This window comes from Podarcis bocagei (genome assembly GCF_964188305.1).
Source record: "Podarcis bocagei genome assembly, chromosome: 3".
Lineage (NCBI taxonomy): Eukaryota > Metazoa > Chordata > Lepidosauria > Squamata > Lacertidae > Podarcis > Podarcis bocagei.
Window position 1 is genome coordinate 65,725,638 of NC_138127.1, and position 24,495 is coordinate 65,750,132.

Genomic DNA, 24,495 nt, shown 5'->3' on the forward strand with positions numbered 1-24,495 from the left:
TAGGAGGTACTGAGAACTCCATTTCTCAGACTCGCTTCAGAGAATCAATGCCATTTGAAGCATCCAGACCTTAAAAATGAGGTTAGTGCTTTAATCAGCCTCCAATAGTCCTCTATAAATCCCTCTTGGCAGCACATTCTGGGAGTAGGACAACCAATGGAGAGTTCCTGTCTCATTATTAAAAACTGCAAACAATCTGGATTTTTTTTCTGAGAATGCTCTATACTAATTACAAGCTGAGCCAGGAGCCTTTGCCCACCACTAGCACAGGAAAGATGTTTTCATTTAGATTTATGTAATAAAAACAATTACAGAGGGATTACCAAGCTTTAATTAGCCATGTTGCCATCTTTCACTTGCACCCCCGACTCTGCGGGTACCCAGGAAACCATGAGCAGAACTCTGTTCACAAAAAGGGATTTCCCATATTCTTGAATAGTGCAGGATATGCTACAGGGAGCTACAATTGTCAGGGTCTGCAGGAGGAGGAAAGAGAACCAGAAGTACAGATGCCCCTACTCTGCACCTTTTGTTTATGTAATGAAATTTTCCCTGCAAAAGGAGTAAGGATTTGTCTATATGCAAGCTTGTATTGCTACATGTACATTGTTTTTAACTTCTACAGATCTCTGTATGAACACCTATTGCAGAATTAAAGTGGTTTTATTGTCCTTTGCACAAACATTGTCCAAAATTCAGCAAAATTAATTCTCAGACACAAAACACACAGTACATTTAGGAAAATATCCCTTCATAATTATTGAACTTGATTCAAAGCACATCATGAACATTTACTGGTTCACACAGTTAATCACACATGTATATCAAGTTATTGTATAAAGTTCCAGAAACACTTTATTTAAAAATGGAGCTGTAAATGCTTGTAACATATATAATAAATGTAACAAAAAAATAAATAAGGAGTATGCATTCATACAAAGAACATTATAAATGCAAACATTTATTACAGAACACAAAAGGTGTAAACCTCTGAAAAAATAAAAACAATTGTGTGAAGAGTGTAAATGTTTAATTTTTCCATATCTGTTTCCTATTTTCCCACATATGTGTGTTTGTGGTTCTTCTCCTAAGCACTGAAATGAGAAATGATGATGGCCAAAAACTTGTAACTGCTCTCAATGTATTTTGTTGTACACCAGTTTAAATTTTGACAGCATCTGTAAACAAGTGTTTTCCTGATCTCTGTCAATAGTGAGTGGGACACAGAGTTTGACAAGAGGCAGTTTCCAATTTTAAAGCAAAAAAACAAAACAAAAGCCAATATACAACAGGGTTTTGGGATTTTTATTTTTATATCTCTACAAAAAATGTTTTTGTATATTTAGTTGGTCAAACTTTGCAATGACTTCCAAAATCCTGTACAGTTTAAAAATGTACAGGAAAAAGTAGTTTTAAACAAGTGACACATAAGATTATTGCTGAAATATTAAAGACTATTTCATAAAAGCTTCAAAATTGTATTTGTAACCTTAATATATAGACTGATGCAAAAACAGGAAACTTCCAGTTCTTAGTTGCATTTAACAGAAGATCTTGAAATTACAGTGTTCTGGAAATATAGGGTTATTTACTTTTGTTATTATTTCCGAAAGTTAAGTTACAGGGACAACTTTAAAGATAAATAGGCTTATATGAGATATTTTGTTAGCTTTGCTGTTAAGCAGTATAAGCAAAAGGGCTACATTAGCAGTTTTCTTCCAGAAATTCTTATAACATATAAGACAGAGACTTACTAGAGAGTCTACAGGAAAAAACATGAACAATTTGGATGTCTGGAGTCAGTCTATTGACCAGATTATCACTATTCTATCTCCAAATCTTTTGAAGAAAATTTTACAACTCATGATCATCTCAAGGAGCACTTATAAATGCATTTTTATTTGACCTTGGTGACACAGCATGAGAAAGGTTTTAAAGGAATAGACTTACAAAGCTATACATTTAAACTGGTTTCATAGTTCCAAAATGATGACATTTCATTCTCATCAACATCAAAAAGACATATTGAACAGGATCAGCAAGGGCCAAATGTAGACTTTTGGGAGGTGGATTTGCACCATTGTCGTGGTGTCATCTTTTTTAAAATAAGAATAGTTATGATCACTTTTCTATGTACATCCAAGTTATTAGCCCCTATTGATACTGATATGTTCACCTTCATCTCCCACCAAATTCTTAGTGCAAACATAATATTCATGTAAACCTCATGACAATTTACATAGCAATGAAGTTCTATAAATCACAATGGTTTGAAATCTTCAGTATGCAACAATGAATGCATTGTCAAGCCGGTCTCTCCTTATATTGTAACGTGTCATGGTATTAAGATGCAGGATATCCTAATTTAGATCCCCTTACTCAGAATCAAGTTTAAATGATCAATAATTTCATACAAATTTGAGTGAAGAGGTTTAATCACAAATCAGCTTGGCACAGGAGACTCAGAAATTTAATAATGCTGGACTTTCATCTGCTTGCATATCATTTTAACAGTCTGCTGAAACTAAGTAAACTATGGAGGGAAAGGTTCAAAATAAGTGCTTGCAAAGCCCATACAATTACCACAAACTGCGTTCTATGTCAATACCAATTTTACCTTAATGAGTCAGGAGGTGTGCGACATCCAAAGCATCACAGCTAAGTAGCTGGTATAACAAAGCAATGGCCCTTTTACCAAACTTTTTGTTACTTTTTGAACGATGATGCTAGGACTCTTTCATTGAATTCTGCACATTCAGTACTAAAAGTTCTGATAGCATGTTGTCATTCGCGCAAAGTTGGATCTTCCTCTTCTCCATCTGGATTGAACCGATTGAAATGTATGCTGAAATCATGCTCAGATTCAACATTGCCAAGTTCAGTTGAGGCTGGGGCAATGGTGGGTCGAACAGCTCTTGCTTCCGGCTGGCAGTTTGGCTGGATCTGAGGATGGGCACCTTGAGAAACAGAGCTGGACTTCTGCTTAGGCTGAGCTGCTTGGACAGCGCTCGCCAATCCCAAATTGCTCATCGCTTCCAATGTCCCATCAGGATCAATCATTGAATTTATCACTGAATAAAGAAAGGGAGGGAGAGGTTGGTGAAAAATCACTATTAGGATTTTTTTCATTCAGGAGCAGCTCATCTCGCGAGATGGAGCCACTACAATAGCCACCCAGGGTGTTGCTTTCATGTACTAGGAAGTGAGGGGCAAGGTGACAGGGAGGTTGTGAATGCACTGGTGTATCCAATCAGATGCTCTTGCCACTGTGTTCTTGCAGCCCCAACCTTGCCCCTCCTGATAAGTGGCATAGATACTGCTGCTGGGAGGCTGTTGCACCCTGGTGAGCAAGCCACCCCTGGTGCCAGAGTTTCTTATGATGGAGGGCAATATTTCAAGTTCTCTTAAGGATAAAACCTAATCAGCTTTATGCAAAGTTCTCTAGGGCCAGAAACATGGGGAAGGAGGGGCTTTGGATGGCAGGACAGGACCTGTGTCTGTGGTCATTGAAGAAGCAAGGATGGGTAGCGGTACTCCCTGTAGTCATAGCAACGCACTCCTATCAGTTGCCAGAGGAAGCAGCTGCAAACTGAACAGTCACCTGTGGAGTCGAGAAGACCTTTCCCACCCATATAACAATCTATTGTGAGATCCACTATTTGCCCAGTAGCACACTGACAGGCATTCTGCTACTATGTCTATAGCAAAAACTAAGGTCTGGAGAAAAGAAAGAAGTGACTCCTGCAGAGAGCAGTAGGGTCGAGTCACTATTGATTCTCGCCTAGTAACTGAATAGATAATCTTAAAAGTGCGGTTATCTATTCTTTTCATCTATCATTCTTTTCATCCCCTTGTCTCTTTCAATATCCTCTATAACTTCTGTAGGATTGTAACTATTTTTTTTTTTTAAAAAATCAAATCAAAAGCCTGACAAAATAAAATTATTTGTATTCTGAAAACCCTGATGTTCGCAACATCAGTATATAATATTAAATACCTTGTAGTTGCTTCTCAACTCTCTTCAATTCTTGCAATATTGATGATATTTCCTGCATCAACACATAAAAAGCATTAGGTTCCATTAAGGGAAAAGACACATTTTTTTCACAGTATGTACATTACATTAATGAGTGTATATACGTTACGGGGAATGTAAGTCCAGTAGTTTATGTGCATAACAGCTGGCTATTGTGTACCTTCATCAGACTTCATGGAGAAGACACAAAGCCTGTTACACACACACACACACACACACACACACCCTATGTGTATGGTTTGGCTGTATCTATATATCTGTCTGTATTTTGTATTGTTTTGCTGTTTGCCACCCTGGACTCCTTTGAGAGGAAGAGTGGTATATAAATTCAACTTATTAATTAAATAAAGACTTAAAACAAGACTTAAAACTTTTAAAGTGGCTATATTCTCAGGAACATTAGGAGCTGTTTTATAAAGAACTGGTCTATCTCTTTCAGGTTTGTCTACACAAACTGGTATTGGCTTTGCAGTGTTTCAGGCAGGAGTCTTTCCTAGCATTACCTGGAAATGCAAGGGATTGAACCTGCGATCTTCTGCATGCAAGGAAGATGTTCTGCCACTAAGCTACAGCCACTCTTAGTGAAAAAGCATCCAAAATCGATCATCTTTAAACCTTCAGCAGCTGAGGGACTGCTTCCCCTTTTCAACATTCTTACTTGAGAATGACAATTATTATTTCATCATACCATGCTAGATGTTTTCACAATTGGGATTTCACTTTCAGCTCGTAGCTTCTTTTCAATGTCTTCCCAATTTCGGTCTTTGTCCTTAAACAAGACTCTGTAGGCAAAAAGCACAGAAGAGTGATTATAAGCCTTATGCTATAAAGACTTGCATGACTGCGTAACAATAAAAAATCATCACCTGCCTTAAAAATTCTAATTGAACGCAACTCAAAATAAGATGGGCATTTGCAGTCTTGTGGCAAGCCTATATTGCTTTTGCTCTGACTTGCAGGGGAGACAAAATTACAGAGCAATTAATTTTTACCCAGTTGTCATTTTCTCTTCAGAGTATGCACACAGACAAATCTAAACATTCCAAATGTTTTCCATATTTTGTAACAAACTACTTCGTAGTGGCTGTACTTCCAGCACTCTAGAAAACTGGAGGATGGAAGTACTGGCAAGGTGAAAAGAGGAATATCTCTTTTGACCTTGATGGGACTGACACAGGACTTCATGGGTAGAGAGCTGGGAATGCACTCTCTTCTAAAAATACAATAAAAAAATGGAGATAGGAGCAGTGGGGGGCATCCCTTAGGAGGAGGGAACCATTCCTTAGGGGACAAACTGATACACTTTCATGTACATATATCCAAGGATTGGTGCCAGTAGGAAATCTGGCCATTAGAAAAACAGAGAGATGGGTTTGTGATGGGAGTGTACACTTCAAAGTGACTAGCCTGCATGATATAAAAGTTGTGGAGGTCATGCCTCATTTAGATAGAGTGGATGGCAGTGCCTGGGAAGACTCAGCTGCCATGGTGCATGTCAGCACCAATGATGTGCAGAACTGTGGTCATATGCTCCAGGAAGCTAAGTTTAGATTGCTAGGTAGGAAGTTGAAATTCGGGATAGTGTCCACCTGGGCATAGCAAAGAACATTTATGTGAAAGGACCATCAAGTGCAGCATTTCACTCACTCAGCGGACAACCAGTTACTCATGGGAAGCCTGCAAACATATTCTGATTGCAAGATTCCTTTCCTTACCTGCAGCTCCCAGAAACACCCATTCAGAGGCAAACTACCTCCAACAGTGGAGGCGGCAGAACTGCTATTTTTCTAGGAAAAGAGGTGCCAGAACTCACCATGAATGCCTCCCTTGTTCACTTAGAATGGCAATGGCGCCCACCTGACAGGTGCCGGAACCACTCTGGGTGGCTTCCAACAAAATATTAAAATACAATAGTCTATTAAACATGAATGTGTCTAGGCCCCCTTTAAAGCCAGCTTGATGGCCATCAATACATCTCGTAATAGCAGATACTATGGAATGTGATGTGAAGAACTTCTTGTCTGTTCTGAGTCTTCTAACATTAAGTTTCATTGCATGTCCCTGTGCACCAGTATTAAGAGACAGGATCCACTTTCTCCCACAACATACACAATCTTATATACCTCTGTCATGCCCATCCCTTGCTCACAAGAAAAAAAAACACCTCTTTGTCAAAAAGTAGTGCAAAATATCTTGAGAAACTCACATAACTCCAGGAATAAGTGCTAGGTCTGAATTAGGCAAGACTTACTTGACTGAAATTATCTTTTGGCTATTCCAAGCAATCCAGGATAATTGGTTTAAAATGCCATTCACAAGTTTCAATGAACACAGCACATTTCAAACATTTTCATGAGATATAAAAATACTTTTAATAAACGAGTAGGAATTAGAGTATCAGAATAGTTTTTCAAGTTTCTGGCAAAGAGTTCATAGTTAAGAGAATTAAAACTGAAAAGATGAACATTTATTTTAAAACCCGTGTAGTTAAACACGTTATACAGACAAGTGCTACTTTTATTTTCGTAACACTGGTTCTGGATTTGAGCAAATGTGAAGGATCAACTCCCCTCTGTTTCATATAGAAGCAATTTTCCTCCAGTGCTATTTTGACTAAAATTAGTAATGGGAATAAGAAGGCCATATTTTTTTGCTGTATTTTTTTTGAAAATTTGAGGAAAATGTATTAAGATCTCACACATACAGTACCTGAAAATGATGTATATTTGCATACATGTGTCCTTACTTGGTCCTGCATTTGGCTCACTACGTTCTTCATAATCTATCATTTACAACCTTTCTATACTTAGTGTAGGGATTTCTTTTTCTTGGTCTTACATACCTTGCAAAGCATTAGCTGAGAAAATCATATTTTTTTTTTTTTGCAGCCTTCCCAGTAATCCCTATCTGAAAAATCCCATTTGGTTCTTCTCCTTTCATTTATTTTGCACTTGGCATGGTCCTCTTATATGTTCTCAATGTGACTTGATTATTAGATTGAATTTTGAGGGAAATGGGGGGAAAACACCCCACTTTCCCCACTGCAAAGTTGAGTGAAGCCAGCATATGAAGGCAGCCCTGTTCAGGGAAGTTTTAGGGTGTGATGCTGTATTGCGCTTCTATTGTTTTTTGTTGGGAGCCGCAAAGGCAACCCAGTCAGATGGGTGGCATATAAATAAATTATTATTATTATTATTATTTGCCGGTCACTGCACATTACAAGAATATTGTTTTAACACTGTATCCCCCCTCCCCCTGTGTAAATGAGTTCATTGTTAATAGCTCAATTTTTAAAATACCAATACTACTGCTAACAATAATATTTTAAGAAGACAGGAAGGGCCAATTTCTTCCTATTAAAATAAACCAATGATTTTACATGGATTTTAATGGAACATGATCTGCAGTCAAAAGGACATAAACATTTTAATAATATTTTTTGCAAGAGAATTTTACTGATGAGAGCACAGATTACCTTATTTTACCAGCTGTTTTATCTATAGACTGTCTAATCTTCCGGGAAAACTGGAAGACAGAGGACAACAGCAAGGTATCTCCCATAACCTGAAAGAGTTTCAAAAGACAATTGTTGATTTAAATAATACAGTTTCTAGATCACCTTATAAAAATGTAACTGACAATATCATGGCTTTTCCTTCCTAAACGATTATTCTCATGTCATGTACTTCCAATTTACTTTAGCTGGAGCACAGAACAATATTCAACTTTTTAAATTCATGCAACTTGTCAATATATGGAAATTATCTTTAGCCATAAACATAGTTTTCATTGCAATATAAAAGCGCATTCATAAATGGAAAAATGACACTGACTTCAGCTGGCTAGAGTCAATTCCCTGGTATTTGTTATCAGTATTTTATAAATTTATTGTCAGCATTAGTAAATGTTTGTAAAATAAGACAACTGCCAATAAACAAAACAATGTACAGAAAAAGTTGAAATATGAATTAAAAAGTATTGCAATTGAACAAGGGAAGAATCTGCTCTGTGAGCTACATAATGAAACACACAGTGGTACCTCTGGTTATATACTTAATTTGTTCCGGAGGTCCGTGCTTAACCTGAAACTGTTCTTAACCTGAAGTACCACTTTAGCTAATGGGGACTCCTGCTGCCGCCGTGCCACCAGAGCACGATTTCTGCTCTCATCCTGAAGCAAAGTTCTTAACCCGAGGTACTATTTCTGGGTTAGTGGAGTCTGTAACTTGAAGCGTATGTAACCCGAGGTACCACTGTATTCAATCCAACTGTGAGCTATCCAATGGACAGCAGAAAACAAACACATACAAAACTCAATGGAATGCCTGCTGAATCATGCTCTGGACCCCACTCTCCAGGGGCTCTTCTTTGTGCCCTTCATGCAGAGATGTGCAGGGAGCAAGATAATATTCTGGGCCCACTTACGTAGCCAGTGTACAGTACTGCTAAACCCTCTGGGACTTGTACCTAGGACATCATTAGGAGGCCTGGCAAGACACTTTGGCATTGGCACTGTGTGATTTGTTGCATCTATCTCTTTGGTGGCGAGCTCAGGTGCCTGCCTGGCTCTTGTGGTGCTCCCCACTGTGGGGTCCCCTTTAAAGGATCTTGTGGCGTCACTTGAAGGTCCTAGGCCAGGGTCAGCAAACTTTTTCAGCAGGGGGCCGGTCCACTGTCCCTCAGACCTTGTGGGGGCCTGGACTATATTTTGAATAGATATTTATTGAATAATAAAAAAGAACGAATTCCTATGCCCCACAAATAACCCAGATATGCATTTTAAATAAAAGGACACATTGTACTCATGTAAAAACACACAGATTCCCAGACTGTCCGCGGGCCGGATTTAGATGGCGATTGGGCCAGATCCGGCCCCCAGACCTTAGTTTGCCTACCCATGTCCTAGGCTGTCGTAGGGGCTGGCATGCTGGTCACACATCAATGTCACAGAATGGACCACACTACTGTTTCATGTCATTATGTACCTAAGCTGGGTGGTGGTACTGGTTAGCATTATGGCTGTCTGGTGATTGGAACTTTGCCCTATGCCTAAGCAAGCATGGTTGGCTATAATCAATATAGCCTTGGTTGGCTATAATCAATATAGGTTGTGGCCTTTTTCATTGTTTCATTGTAATCAATATAGCATGGTTGGCTATAATCAATATAGGTTGTGGCCTTTTTCAATGTTGTCCCAAACACATTGACTTGGTTATCAGACTTTGCCAATTTTGACACTGCTGCCACAGCTCCCCATACAACATTCTTCTGATGGTCCCCTAATCCTCAAGTATGGCTTTTTAGGGGCACAGTGGGCAGCAGTGGAAAAGCTTCATTCTGCAAGCAGAATTCCATCCATGAGTCCTAGAATCCAAGCAATTAGCTTTGTACGCTCATCAATTGTTGCCATTGGTTTCACGATATTATGATTGGATGCTAGCACACAGTTATTTCCCATTTCATGACATTTTGGTTCACCGTCTGGTCTTTTCCACTGTTTCTAAAGTATGTTTCCTGTTTTCACTGATGCCTACATTGGGCCACACTGAGCTTTTTCTTTGTGAGACTAGGGATAATCTTCCCAGTCTGTACTTTTGTAATAAAACACAAACATCAAGAGCAGCAAAAAATAATACGCAAGGCAGTTCTACACTTGAACCAAAGCAAGATGACAACTAAGAATAGCCAAATTTAGGCTCATGGGGGTTCAAATTCTCACTCTGCTGTGAAGCTCAAAATGCATCTTGGGTCAGTCACTATCTCTTAGCTAACCCCATTCACATAATTGTTCCAGGGATAATGTGGAATAACCCCACCTAAACTACTTTGAGCTCCTAGGAAGAACAATGGAATATAAAATGATAAAATGAACAAAGTAAACCCAACACCTCACCCCAAATTTGTCTTCCTCCTCAGCCTTCTGCCTCGCTAACTCCAAATCCCTGCCTTTGTCTCACTAGAAACTGCCTAAGGGGTGGGGTGGGGATAAGCAATGTCTCTTCCTTATAGAGGTAGTTCATGAGGTAGTTTATCATGTAGTGCTTTGGTACTTAATGATCAAACAGGAAAGTTATTGGCTCCATGGGCCTTTCACTCAGCTCTTTATGTAAAGGCATGGACAATACTTACTTCATCCCTACTCCAGGTTCGACGACGTGTAATTGTGGGGGGCTCAGGTAGGTCTGTTGTCTGTGGTTTGGAATCATTAGGTCGAGTGTTGCCATCTGGTGTTTTTGCATTTACCACTGGAGGAATCTTCCTGAAGTTCAGACTTTCATCAAATACACGGTCCACTAGCTGAAAAAAAATTAAATATATATATATAATTAGTGAGAAAGCTTCACTTTAAAACCAACCAGAGAGGTGCATTATGAGGCTCGTCAGTTTAGATGGGTTTGCCACTAAAGAACAGAAGAAATCAAAATAATAACTAGAGTATTCAATTTACTTGTATATTAGAAAACAAAAACAACAAAAAATCATTTAATTTTGCCAAAACATCAGCAATTATTTTAGTTATGAATGCACAGAAATAGATATTAGGTTACAAATGCAATAGTGGTGTATAACTGCAGAACAAAAGAGAAAGGGGACTCATATTTATTTAGTAAAGATGTAAGTTCACATTATCTAACTCAGAGAAAATGCATATTTACATTAGCAGAAGCTTAGTAGTATGGTTAGGAAGCAATAAAAAGAAACCAACATGAACATAATAAAAATTACACCACTTACACACAAAACATATCCTGCTACTCACAAAAATGTACATAGAACATAATGTTGTTAACCAAGGCTTATGTACAAGAAGTTGAAATAAATCAAGAGGAACAACACGACAGGTGAACAGAAAACATCCAGGGTTGGCACTGAATTTAGCATTTAAAGGGTTGTTTTTACTAGATTAAATCTTGGGATTTAGTGTTTACCACCACCCACCCACTACCTGAGAAAACTAAAATAAACTCTACTCATAAACCCTAAATGTTGTGTTCTAGAGGCATTTTCAAATTCCAGCCAGCTCACTTGAATTTGTCAATGCTCAGTAATGGAAAAAAACCTTAATAATAACACAAAACCTTGTTTCTCATTTCTCTTTTATCCCACATATATGCATCAGACACAAATATGGATTCTCTCTTGTTGTTGTCTCTGCAAATACGTTATCTCGTCAGAATCTGATCTTATAGCTGGTTCAGATAGTCAAATCACCAGCTCACGTGACACTCTTTGGGAACAGTGTTAAAATTGGAAAAGGCTTTCTCAGCAGCAGCTTCTATGAGTTGAGACTTCTATAATCCCAGCACTTATTGCTGGTGGAAGCTGCCTGAGTCTCTTTAGTTAACTTTACATTGTTTACATTAGATCAGCCGTGTGAGTGATTCTGTGCCAGTGACCAAGCTGTAGGAGTGTTTTGTAAATGGTTCAACATGTATTTGACTACTCCGCAGCTGGTAGCTGGTAACTCTATTCTGTTTTTCCTTAATTGTTCTACCTATTGAAAAGTAACGCAGGTGTGCTAAGGCAATCGTACCATCAGGGCAAGCATATTAGCTTGCCAGATGGAACAATTTCCTTTTCCTTTCCCATGTGCACTGTTTTGGGTGTTCTTGAAACCCCCTCCTCAGCCAATTTCAAGGGGGATGAGGAGGTCAGGGGGCAAACCTCCATTGGGGAAATTGAAGTGCTTGCACAGGACTTCTGCTGACAGGACTAATTAGTTGAATCCTGCCTACATTTTCCATATCTGAGAATTCCAAATTACTGTTGAAACAAACCCTCACACTTAGAAGTTAAATGGAGGCAACTCTAACAAAGAACTTTTATCCAATTGCTAAATTTTTCTCAGTAGCTTTTTGTTACTATGGTGGTGTGTGACTGGATTGCTCCTTAAAATACATCTTCCCAGGAAACTGCCAACCCTGAAATCAAACCAAATGGTTAAAAAAAGACAAACAGCAATACTGTTAAAAAGAGTTGACTTTATATTTTAAAATACTCTCACTGGTGGTCGCAATATTGACCTGAACATGCAAGTTTTGCATGTAGAAACAGCATGTCAGAGAAATGTATGACTTGAACTGCAGCATGAAATCATGCTAATTTAAATGTTTATGACAATTGTTATAATTAGGAAGGATGACTTATAAATTGAATTAATAATAATAATAATACAATAATATATTAGGGAGGGGAACTTCAACTCAGTGAGTGAATCATTTAAAAGATCGGTAACATTCAGGGCCATCTAAGACCAATGAAAATGCAAAGTATCTCACCTTACGCATAGTATTTTATAATACCTGTATATAAACAAATCTCTAATGCTTTCTCTTTACTAGGGAGCATTGAGATACTACTCACTTGCATCTGAGGCTATGACAAAGAAACAAGCAAAAGGTCTTATGTTCAAAGTAAATAGAAAATCCAACCATGTATTCACAATATGACTGTTCTTGCACTGGCCATTTTAACCACTGGGATTAATTTTTTTTAATAGGCAACAATCTTAAAATTAAAGGAAGGGTATGCTGAGAATATGGAGATTCATGCACACACAGGTGGAAATAATTAAACTTATGTCAGAAGGATAAAGCAAAAGAAATAAAGAAAAGAAAGAACCTTATGCATTTCTCCATGAAGATCTCCTACCTCTTCTCTAGTGTCTATGGCAGAGCCAGGGGTGGTGGCAGCAGTGCTTACTGTGGTACTAGGAGCAGTGCCTGATGAAGTCACTGAATCTATCTCTCCTGCTACATCATTGATTTCACGTGCGATGAGAGCCAGGTCCTGACTGATCCTGTTAATAGTTAACACAGCATAATTGATCCCAAATAAAAAACCTCAGAGTTTAAAGTTGCTGTTCCTTACAATATGAAACATGCTACTGTTTTGAGTATTTTCTTCTAATCATAACTATCATAGGTACGAGTGTTTAAAATAACTTCCAGCTTTGGTTGCTCTGGCAGCTACCTAAGAAACACAGCTGCGCAAGGACTCTGTCATTCTTCTGCTATAATTGTACAAAATGCATCTCAACATTTTAAATACCTGAAATCCGGGGCTGTACCTCTTACCATGTGCAAATGGGTCATTACAGTTTATAGTTTCAACCAGAGAGAACTGCAATGGCTTATAACCTAATCATTAACCCAAATCTATGGATTCAAGTTACAAGAAAGGAGATTGCAACTAAACATCAGGAAGAACTTTCTGACAATAAGAGCTGTTCAACAGTGGAATGGACTACATTGGAAGGTGGTGGACTCTCCTCCATGGAGGTTTTAAAGCATTTGTCATGTGTGATTTGGGTGGCATTTGTCATGTATGATTTAGCTGAGATTCCTGCATTGCTGGTGGTTGGACTAGATGACCCTTGGGGTCCCTTCCAGCTATACAGTTCTAGGATTCTATCACTTAATTAACATTAATTAACGAGCACTAAGCAAATGTTAAATAGTAGCTACTTGTACACGTTTGTGAAACCCATTATGACAATTGGGGATTTAGGGCTGCATTTAGGAACACTAGTATCTTTCACTGACAGTAAAGTAAGTTTATAGTGCTTCTGTGGTAGAGAAAATCAAATTTGTTTGAGTCTAAACCCAATTACAAAACGAAACACATTTCATAATGGTCACTGATTTAACTGATAAGATGCTGCTTTTAAACCAAGTAATCATCCCTTGAAAGCCAACCTTGCTATTTCTTCTCGATGGGCAGTCCAATCTCGAATGTAGTCTTCCTGTTCCTTTATCCTATGCTTGAAGATATTGCTACTTTGCGTTGGTGTCCCTGTGCTCTGCAATCGAGTAGTTTTCAGGGCTGGAGAAGTACGTAGACGGGCATGTTTAGGAGAGTTACGGTTTGATCCAAATTCATCTTCCGAGGTGGAAGCATAATCAGTAGGAAAGCGCCTCCATCTTGAATTTACTAAATTAGTTTAATTATTAAAAAAGAATTATTATTGTATCTACTGCAAGGAATAAAATGATTTTAGATTTTAGAAACATCATGACAACACAACAGTTGCTTAATTCCAAACCCAAAATACCTTATACAAAAGTGTTTGCTGACTATAGCATAAAAAGAAAGCTACTAAAATTGTGTTAAATAATAAATGCTAATTTACAAAAATGTGAAAAAGGAAGCTCTTTGTACAATGATGAGTTAATAAGTTAGGAACACTAGCCTTCTATCTAAGAGCATGATATATATATATCAGAACAAGGGCTCAATTCATTGACACTTTCCAACACAGTGAGTCGTACTTTTTCTGCAAATTTTTCCCATTGTCAAAAAGCCTAACTTTCCATGAGATAATATAGGCATTGAGTATAAATAACTGAAGTAGTGTAGTTGCCAAAGGGGGGTGGAAATATCAAGTCTATTGAATTTGAAATTCAATTTTGAAACATTAGGTGACATCCACCAAACACTGTAAGAGCATAGTGGACGAAATACGTAATAATCTAATGTTACTTTCCTGAGGAAGAGGAGTAACAATAGCAGGCAAAATGCTCATTTTCAGTCAGACGTTGAGGGCTGCAGGAAGAAAACACTTTCTTTGTCCACCCCTCCTCTCCCCCCCCCCCCCGAAAAGGCTGTCCAGACTAATATAAATACAAGTCCTTGGAAATGTAACAGTACCCAAACAACCTAAGGGAACCGAATATTCAAAACACTAGCTTTGTAGGTCAGTTACCTTGAATTATGGATCAGTCAGATAGCATGAAAGAATGTGGTGTCAAAAAGCTTGAAGTCATTTTTGCCAAGATTTGTTAAGTGCACAGATGACACTTTTAGACAGTACAAGTATTACTGTTCAGAAATAATTTAAATAAAAATAATTTACAATACAGTGCAATGTAAATTATTTGCATGTGTTGCAATGTAAAAATAATTGCAATGTTTTCAGATCAGATTATAATAATAGCTTGTAAAGATACATTGTGAATTTAGAATATAGTATTATTCCAGTACAATTAAGTGAAGAATGAAAATATTTCATTGCCAGATAATGTGCAGATGCTAATGAATAAATCAGGTTTTACTTATTTTAAATCATATAAAGTAGTTTTACTCTACCCTGCAGCTGAAGAAGGTTCCTAGTGTGGCTTTCACATATTAATAAGACACACTGGAATATATACACTTTTGCAGTTTCTCATCCTTAGTTTAAAAACCTTTTTTTAATAAGCAGAAAAAGCACTTATTTCTAAAAGCATGCAAAACAATCACTGAGGGTCAGAGAGTTGTCATGAGCTGGACCCGATTGTTGTTTTTGTTTTTTTGTAAAACATTTCAAATTGATTTGAATTTCCCTTTATTTCCCAGTTACTTCAATAGGCAGAGTATTTTTTTTTAAGTTATAATTTTATGAATTTGGAGCTAGTCCTGCAACCCAGCATTGTACAACATGAGAATTTAAAGTAATTGTTTTCCAAAAAATCAAATATTTAGGAGTGAAATCTTAGAAACAAAATATGATTTCTAGTACTCTACCACTGTAAGTTTCAACAGCAGGATCTGGGTCTGGGAGAAGACGGTATGCCTCTGTGTACAAAATATTTGTTTATCATATTAATGAAGATATACAGATTTAAAGCATTTGCTTGTATTAAGTAATTCCACTATTTTAAAAAAACAGACGTGAAAAAAAATTGAACTGATTTTTGAGAATTTTGTTAAATACAAACTTAGACATCCAAATAACAGGCTACAACATAGCCAGGAAGAGACAGCAATAACTTTCTTCATGCTCATTTTAGTTCCATCAGTACCCAGAAGGCTAAAATGCCTGCAAAAGAGTTGCTGCTCTGCTTTTTCTAACAGGAAACGTGAGCTTGCTGTTTTGCAGAGATCAATGAAGTAAGCTCCCATTTCTCCTTAGCAGTAATCTTTGTGGGCTGCAGAGAAGTGACTCTTGGGCTTCTTGGAACTTAAGAGATCACTTTCCCACTCTTTCCAAATGTCTCTTAAACAAGGAAGAACATAATAACTCTAGTGGCTGCAATGATATCAGAGGAGCTTCTGGGAATTTCCCTTTGAACAGCATTTCCCAGTAGATCAGCAACTCTCTTGTGTCCCAGGAAGCTCTCCGGGCTAACAGACTGGAGCTACATGGTTCCATTGGTAGGGCCCATTCTGCATGTAACGAGCTAATGGAAAGGATGCATGAGGAATATATAGTCTCTGAATTTAGATGCAAACTGACCAGATCCACATCTTCAAGACTAATGTGGAAATCAGAAGAGAATTATTTTGCACCTCAGTGAATTTGGCAATGCAATACTCAACTCAAAAAAAATATTGAAATACATTAAAATGGGTAATTTAGGTTTAAAAAGATTGAGAAATGCACCTACTGAAATAGAATACCTATTTCAATATGTATTTTGTGGTAAGTATGTACAGGTGGCAACTATTTTGAGTGGGGGTTCCATTCCTGGCCCCCTCGTGCATTGGCCAAGTATACTGTATACTGCTCTATTACTGAACTTGGTGAAGGGATTATTTAAAAAGACAACAACTTCTAACCTGCTCTTGGTGTGATGCAGAATTAAGGAGATACAGTGGTACCTCGGGTTACAAACACCTCGGGTTACAGACTCTGCTAACCTGGAAGTAGTACTTCGGGTTAAGAACTTTACCTCAGGATGAGAACAGAAATCATGCGCCAAGGGTGCAGCAGCAGTGGGAAGCCCCATTAGCTAAAGTGGTACCTCAGGTTAAGAACAGTTTCAAGTTAAGAACGGACCTCTGGAATGAATTAAGTACGTAACCAGAGGTACCACTATATTCAGTCTCCAACAGAAATTAGATTTCTCTTTGCAGTGGGGAAATTGAGAATTCAACTCTTTTTTACTTTCTTCTCAATAAGTAACATCTGAACAAATGCAGTTGCGACATTTATTTTATTACTGTTTTTATTACCGTATTATTATTATTTCCTATATCTATATTCCTTCTTCTTTTTTTCCATTTTGTAACTTGGGTGTACTCTTTGATTCTGAGCTATCACTCACTGTGTACAGCTTTAAAGTTTTTTCAGTGAGTTTTTTGGAATTGTAAAACTTATTTTATCCCTTTAAAATATATCTAATCTAGTCAGGCAGGAGAGAAAAAACTGAGGGGCCTGCGCCTGCCTCCCAGAATTCTTTGCTCTCCTGCCTCCGTCATGGGAAGAGGGTCATAACCCAACCCATTCGGGTCATCAGCAACCGCCTCAAATTATCTCTAGCCTACCCTTTACTGCAAGTGATGCCATTATAAATTATATTATGTTAGTTTATCAATTAAGAATCGGATTTCAGTTGTTGGGATACAATGATGGCAGGAAAAGGATCATGCTTATTTTGTGCACCCAAGGATCTAGAGAGAGTGGGTAAAAATGGGTGCCACTCAACATGGTCTCAAAAACCCAAACCCTGATTTACAAATAGTTTAAAATGACAGAAGTCCTAATGTCTCCAACAGAATGAAATAGTATCTACAAATGCTTTTTACCTAGTTGCGTATCATTCTCAAAGATAGCTAATAGGCCTTCTATCCTGTAACCATGATTCATATAGCCTTGTGTACACACAATATTTTTTTCTATCTGGCTGCAGCTGCTCATACTATGCCAGATGCTACTCTGGAGGTTTTCCCAAACCCTTGGGCATGGCTTTTAGGTATAGCTGAATGACTATGATGAAAGAAATGCCCTGGGAACTCCTAGTGCATGCATGGCCATTGAGATCTTGGCCTGAATGTTTCACAAGGTGATGGATATGCAAATAATATAACCCCCAGATGGAGGCTGACAAAAACTAGTTATGCATGAAGATAATCCATGTGTAGACTGCTGCATTTCAGTTCTTTCCACATGCGCTATACCAAACTAATGACTAGGTTAACATGCCTTTTCAGAGGCCTGTTATGAAATTAGGTAGTAATTCTCAGTCAACTGGAGAACCAAAGCCAAGTGTGACTTCTTTTCTTTTCTTGGTGTATCTTAGCTACTGTAGAAGCGATAGATAATAATCACTGGCCTCTCATAATCCAAGTTCAAAATGCTATGTACTACAAGCACTAGATCTGAAAAAGAATTCTGACATCCCAAACATTATTAGTCTTACATGTTCCAGTTTTATAGCAAAAAAGCATTAATTTGGTTAAAAATCTGAATGACTTATGAATAAATCAGCCATTTAGCAGTGAAGGAGATTCAGCCAATCCCTTACCATTTTTCATTCGATTCAGCAACTTTAAAGCTACACTTTATTATTAAAAATGCTCCATGTATGTCCCTATCAACCGAAAAGTGAAAGTGCTGACAGGACAAATTATTGAATTAAGGTTGAAAAACTCTCGTACCTGCTGAAGAATTATGGGCTGATGACAGAGATTTGGATTTGGAGTCCGAAAGGCGAGATATGCTGTTCGCTCTCATTCTAGGAGAAACTTTAGTGCTGTCTGCTGGCGGTGTTATCCTAATGCCACTTCTAATTATGGCTTCCGGAGTACGAGATGATGTCGTGCTTCTAGACATTGTTGCTTCAGAGTCACTACGCGCTGATAAAGAACCAAGTCTATTTCTCCGTGGCTGAGCAAGCAGGTCAATTCTTGAGATATTTCTCCTTCCAGATGGGGGTTTGGAAGTAGAACTTGTAGTAGACACCTCAGAAGCAACAGATGCTTTATCCGCATCCGCCAGTTCGCTATCTGACACTTCACCAAGTCGTGCTCTACGTAAGAGAGAAGTCCTTGTGGGGCGAGGCCTTGGGAGAGTGATTGATTTACTGGACTGCCCAGCTGATGCTGGAGAGGTCCTCAACTTGGCTGACTTGATACCTTCTGTTTTGGAATGTAAATGTTCATCTGCTGAGGTAAAAGATGTCCTTCCATGCGATTTGCCAGAGCATGTTTCCTGGTCGGAAGATAAGATATCAGAAATGGCAGAATGAGGTACGCTGGAAGTTTGGTCATCATCTGTTAAATCTACAGAAGGCTGCCTTATTCTTCCACTGCTCTGCACAACCTTGCGTGCATCACCTCTCGAACCAGCATCTGAAGATCGGCTTTTTGTTTTCTTCTCAATTTTGTCTCTAGCGCTTGTAGAAGATGACTTTGAAGCATCCTTTGAAGGTGAACCAGTGGAACATCTATCTTTGTACAGGGTACTAAAGCTTTTTCGTTTCTGAGATTGCTTTCTTTCACTGTCGCCAGTAACAAGGCTAATTGTACTAGCTGTATCCACATCTGATTCAGGCGAAATGGAATTATCTCTATTATAGCTGGGAGTATCAGGTCCTTCGTCGGTTTTGTTTTCTTCACGCAGCTTCGCTTCAAGAAAAGCCATTACAGCTTCAGTGTCCTTTAAGATAAGTGTTGTATCTAGACTAGAATCTGTTTCCACGGAATCGCTTTTCTCACTTATTCTACCAGTGGATGTTAAAGACAATGATGGCGGAGTAGTTCCTGTCTGTTTATTGATGTGAGGGATTAGTTCTATAGGTATATTTGTGCTTGGTTTATCTATGGTAAAGCTGCCTTGTCTCACCAACGGCTTCGATGATTCTTTTTTATCCCCACTAAACCCTTTTGGAGTTGGACATCTTGTTGCATCTTCCGCTTTCCTTCTTTTCCCGTCACTTTGCACCACTTTACTTTCTGCTTTGCCAGAACCGCGCCCTGATGCTTTCTCTTTATTGTCTGCTTTATGAGAAACAGGCGGCTCGTCTCTACTTCTTTCAGCTTGGTTTGGTGTTTTTGAAGAAGATAATTTAGTGGGGGTCCAATGTGTTACCTCCTTTTGTTCCTGCTGCTTAATTTTAGCCAAAGCTTGTTTTACCACCGATGTTTCTCTGCCATTTTCACTTTTCTCTTTGTCAGAAGAAAAGGAACTGTTGGAGTGAAGAAGCGCCTTGTCTGCTTTAGGAGACAGGCCATTCATTGCCCTGCTTGCTTTAGTCACGCTCCTGTCACTAATTTGCCCTATTTCTTTCTGGGTATGAGTTGGAGTTTCTTTCTCTTGAAGTTCAGTGTCTTGTTTTTCACCTATCTCCGATCGCTGGTGGGTTGTAACCTTTGTTCTTTGTCCTTCTGTGGCATTTTCCTCCTTCGGCAACTGTGGAAGTGTTCGCCTCTTTCTATCTCCTTGGCTGGTCAAAGAGGCAGCAGAGGCAGCACTTCTAGCTGACAGGCCAGATTCACTGATGTCTGTATCTAAAACCAAATAAAACGTAGGAAAATGGGGAGAGGGAAAACATGTTAAGTAAAAGCACTTGTGTGGGATTCACCTGACAAGCCATGTCAGCGGAAGCCCTGGGCAAGGACTTCCACTTCTGTAATAAGGCATACCCCCACAACAGCACCATAGCCGTCAACCTTCCCTTTTTTTGTGAGAAATTCCCTTATTCCAGCACCATTTCCCGCAGGTGAGGCTGCTGATCCCTTATTTTCAAATCTGAAAGTTGACAGCTATGAACAGCACACAAGGGGAAAAGAGAGGGATTGTTCTATCTGGCAAGCTGCAATGCTGGTGCAGATGCAACACTTACCATAGCACAACACTGAATGCCACCTGGAAATTCTACAAATATTACAGATTATTTCAATTAAAATTTATAGGGAGCCTCATTTACTCTTTTTCTTTTGCATCACAATCTTTTAGCATCAAAATTCTTTACAAAGCACATGCTTTTAACAAACACTATTGCTTAAGTGGTTATGAGAAGTTTAACAATTGAGTGCGATAAAACGTGCTGCTAGTAGTTGCTATGAAAGATAAATATGAAAAGTACCATTTTCTAGAGGAGCAGGAGCAAATGATTCCATCCGTACTTCACTTTCTTCATGTTTTGTATGATTAGCAGCCAGACTAGCCCACTGTGACACCCAGCGCTTGCTTCCAGATACACCAGTGCTTTCCTAATAACAGATTTCAACACAAATCATGCTTACATTGATTTAGTCATTTTAAAGGGGGAAAATGGAAAAACATTCAGAAAATTAAGATTTTGGAGAACAAGTCTGCGTGCGCGCGCACACACACACATTCAGATTAAGTGAAATCATGATTTTACTGCAAGACTAATTAGGAAGGAGTGTGATCTAGTAATGAACTTGTGGTTAGAAATTGGCAGTGGGCAGTCATATCTTGGTGTAACAAACAGACATATAAATAAGTTTTATACACCTATAGATGTAGCTGCTTTGATCCTCCCTACACGAGTGGGGAAAACAAACCAGGAAGCTGCAATCTACCATAGCTGTCCATTACAACTGAACTGCAGAACTATGGCTGACTGCTTCTGAAACAAGCCGATTACCAGAGCTTCATATTCTGGCTTGCTTAGAAGGCATCAACCACATTTTCCTAGTTTGAACTTAATAGTTAATGGCAGCTTTCTGACTTGTCACCTTGCTTGCATGAAGGAAGTAGCAAACTGGCTGCAGGATGCATATCCACCTCTCAGCCAATTTGATAATCCAAACATAGCCAGGGGCATCTATCCATCAAAGCTGCTATATTAGCCCTCTTTTATGCAAGTTTAGCATGTACATCTGTTGATTAAGGCTATATTACACAGGCATTAGCACTGAAACACCATTATTCAGAGGCTACGAGTATAACACGTGGAACATATATAACCACCCAACATAGTACCCTACAGGTTGGGATTTGATCATAGTGGGGTAGGAAAGCATAAAATAATGCCAATGCACTACACATTTGGCAACCAATGTGCCCCTTTGGTTTCAGATAGTACAGGGGTAGATGAGTCTAAAAAGCCCGGGACACAAATTTCCACAGTCCTCTAGTGGCTATGGTGGCTCATTTGCTAGAAATAATGTATTTAGCGCTAACTCTGGAAATGTATACTCGATTTTGACCAAACCACATGGGAAAATCTGGTGCAAGGCCAAGCTTTGCAGTGTTTGCCATGCAGTCAAGATCACAGATCATGTATTGTGAGACTGTATTCAGCATAGGGAGATTATTTTTAATTCTTATAATAAAGCTCCATAAGCTCAACATCAGTTTACTCTGTGAGTTATTTCAAATGGTGGGGAAAAGTGGGCCAAATTTAGGCTGGTCTTTGTAAGTATTTTTTGAGGCTTCGAGACTGAGTGAAAATATAAAGGACTCTGAAGCTGCAGTAAGTTCCTTGTCCAGTAGGTGGCTGTCAAAGAGCCTACTTAGGCTCTGCTGTGCCATCAAATTACAGCAGAAGCTGCTTTGGTTTTTTGAAGATTGTAAAACATGTGTGCAAAATGTTAATTCACGTGAAAGGACTTTTGTATTTCCTGCTCTTGCATGTGTTACATTTTCTTCCTCAAGAATGCAGAAACCCGTCTCTTCCGTGATGCATCTGCACAGCACTCACTATAAATCCCTTTAAAACATTATTCACATGTAAGATATGGACTGAAGCAAAATCAGTAATTAGAGGAACGGGTTGGCTTCAAAGGGCTGAGCAACTGTGTGGGAAATGATTATACCACAACCCGCTGAGGTAGGCTGATGTGTGGAGGATAAAGGCCCAAACTAAACATCAGACACAAACAGCAGCTGCTGGTGGGTGGTGGTTGATATTTATCAGGATTGAAGCAGCCAGGGAGAAGAGATTCTTAACTCTTTCCTTCCCTGTAGTCCCAATCTGAATCTGCAATTTGCACTGGAAGAAAATTACTTCATTAGCAGCTGCGAGTGCCAAGTTTGGACTAAGGATAACGAATACGGGGCTCTTATACAACAATATTCATGGTTCAGGGGAAAGTTTAGAAGAAATTTCTCAAATTTTATGAATTTGTACTATCCTACAGATTAAATTTAGTCTGTGGATGGTCTCAAATTCACCTTTGTCACTGCAGGCCCAGGTAGCCTCTTTAGCAGTTTAGACCCTGCATGACAGAAAAAAGTTATCCTGTCCCTGGTAATGTCTAGAACTGACTACTGGTAACGTTTTGTAAATGGTCTGCCTTTGAAAACTATTTGGAAAATGCCCCTGGTGCAGAATGCAGCTTCCAGGCTACTGTCACTGGTTGTTTTGAACATACCACACCAATGCTTAAAGAACTTCAGTGGCTGCCACTTCACTTCTTATTTTTTTAAAAATAGGTTTTTTTGTTAAGGGGTTTTTTTGTGTTTCTGAACCCAATTCAAAGATCTGGCGTTTTCTTTTAAAGTTCTATGTGGCTTGAGTCCAGCTACCTGTATTAACCCTTATTCCTCTGTCAACCAATCTGTGAATTGAGGAAACCTTCAGCGGCTCTCCTAGCAGAAGCCTCAACGTGAAAGGCAACTAGAGAGGTCCTTCAGGATTGTGAAACATGGTTCCTGGAACTCCCTCTCCAGAGATGAATATTATCATAATTTTGGTGCCAGGCAAATATGTCGTTGTTTATTCAGTCCTTTGCTTACACCGTTGCCTTAATATACTGTTATCTGAACCTTGTATTTTATTCAACTTCAGTAAAACACCCTGGAAACAACACCTAAGGATAGTATACAAATCTTTCACAAGTAAACAAACATAGCAGGTTGACTGTAGGTGACATTCTCAGGGTCAGCTAATAGATACATAATTGTCATAAAATTGACTTGCATGCATTCATATGGGAAGAAAAGCCCCTGAATTTCTGTTAACTAAAAAAAAGGTCAAAAGGGCTGTCTCAACTGTGATTGTGTTTAATCAGGTAACTACCAATTCACAGACTAGTTTCTTCATGTGATCATAGCCAGTTTGTTAAATTCTATGGCACAATTTATGTGGTACGTATAAGTAGCCTCCAATATATTGTTAATTTCTAAATAAAACTGATCCAAATTTCAGTGCACTTATTTCCTATACCAAAGTAATTACATCACCATAAAATGAGTATTGTCACAGACACAGAGATGTGAGATTCTGTAACATCTTATTTTATATTATAGGAATACTTTCCAAAATAGTCTCCTTTGGAAAAAAACAGAATTACTCATCAAATATTCCCATCAGTCTCAATGGGACTACTCCAAGGTAAGCAGTTTAAGAATGATAAACTGACTGGATTTTGGATTCTATCCTTGTTTGTTCCCATAGCTGCTTATTCCACATTTATATTCCCACCCTTACAAGCCATGTTTTTCATTATACAGTTCTCAAAATGAAAGGGATAGGAAATGACAGAAATAAATGATTAAACAATAAAACAGGTGTTTTTAAAATATAAAATAATTCCTTGAAAGGATAATCCTGCAAAATATTTTTGCATCTTTGAAATATTAAAAGGGGGGGGAGTAATGAAACTTGAAAAGTCTGAGATTTCTCAGTATCTTAATGCAAAGGAAGCTTAGTCAAAAACCACCAGTAAAGGATTAACTGTTACAACATACCGTTAGACAATCTCAGCAATAAAATAAAATACTTTAACTTCTCAGAAGTTTAATTCCACACATGATTTCCCTTATTCACCTTCTGAAGTTC

General features: G+C 38.5%; 1 protein-coding gene across 9 annotated transcripts in view; it reads right to left on the bottom strand.

The window, feature by feature from the left end:
- Window positions 1-644: 644 nt before the first annotated feature.
- The window catches only part of CEP170 (centrosomal protein 170), a 75,672-nt gene continuing 51,821 nt past the window's right edge, over window positions 645-24,495 (bottom strand). For 5 of the 9 annotated variants that reach the window (XM_081188040.1, XM_081188046.1, XM_081188039.1 and 2 more), the window contains 9 exons: window positions 20,827-20,953; window positions 18,398-20,248; window positions 13,735-13,969; window positions 12,659-12,836; window positions 10,166-10,333; window positions 7,512-7,600; window positions 4,725-4,818; window positions 3,998-4,049; window positions 645-3,071 (listed from right to left, as the gene is read on the bottom strand). In XM_081188040.1, coding sequence (XP_081044166.1) covers window positions 2,785-3,071; window positions 3,998-4,049; window positions 4,725-4,818; window positions 7,512-7,600; window positions 10,166-10,333; window positions 12,659-12,836; window positions 13,735-13,969; window positions 18,398-20,248; window positions 20,827-20,953 — 3,081 coding nt within the window. In that variant the 3' untranslated portion in view covers window positions 645-2,784. Of the gene's footprint in view, window positions 3,072-3,997; window positions 4,050-4,724; window positions 4,819-7,511; window positions 7,601-10,165; window positions 10,334-12,658; window positions 12,837-13,734; window positions 13,970-15,541; window positions 15,593-18,397; window positions 20,249-20,826; window positions 20,954-24,495 lie in introns of all 9 variants that reach the window. The other 4 variants (XM_081188043.1, XM_081188045.1, XM_081188044.1 and 1 more) reach the window with 4 other exon arrangements.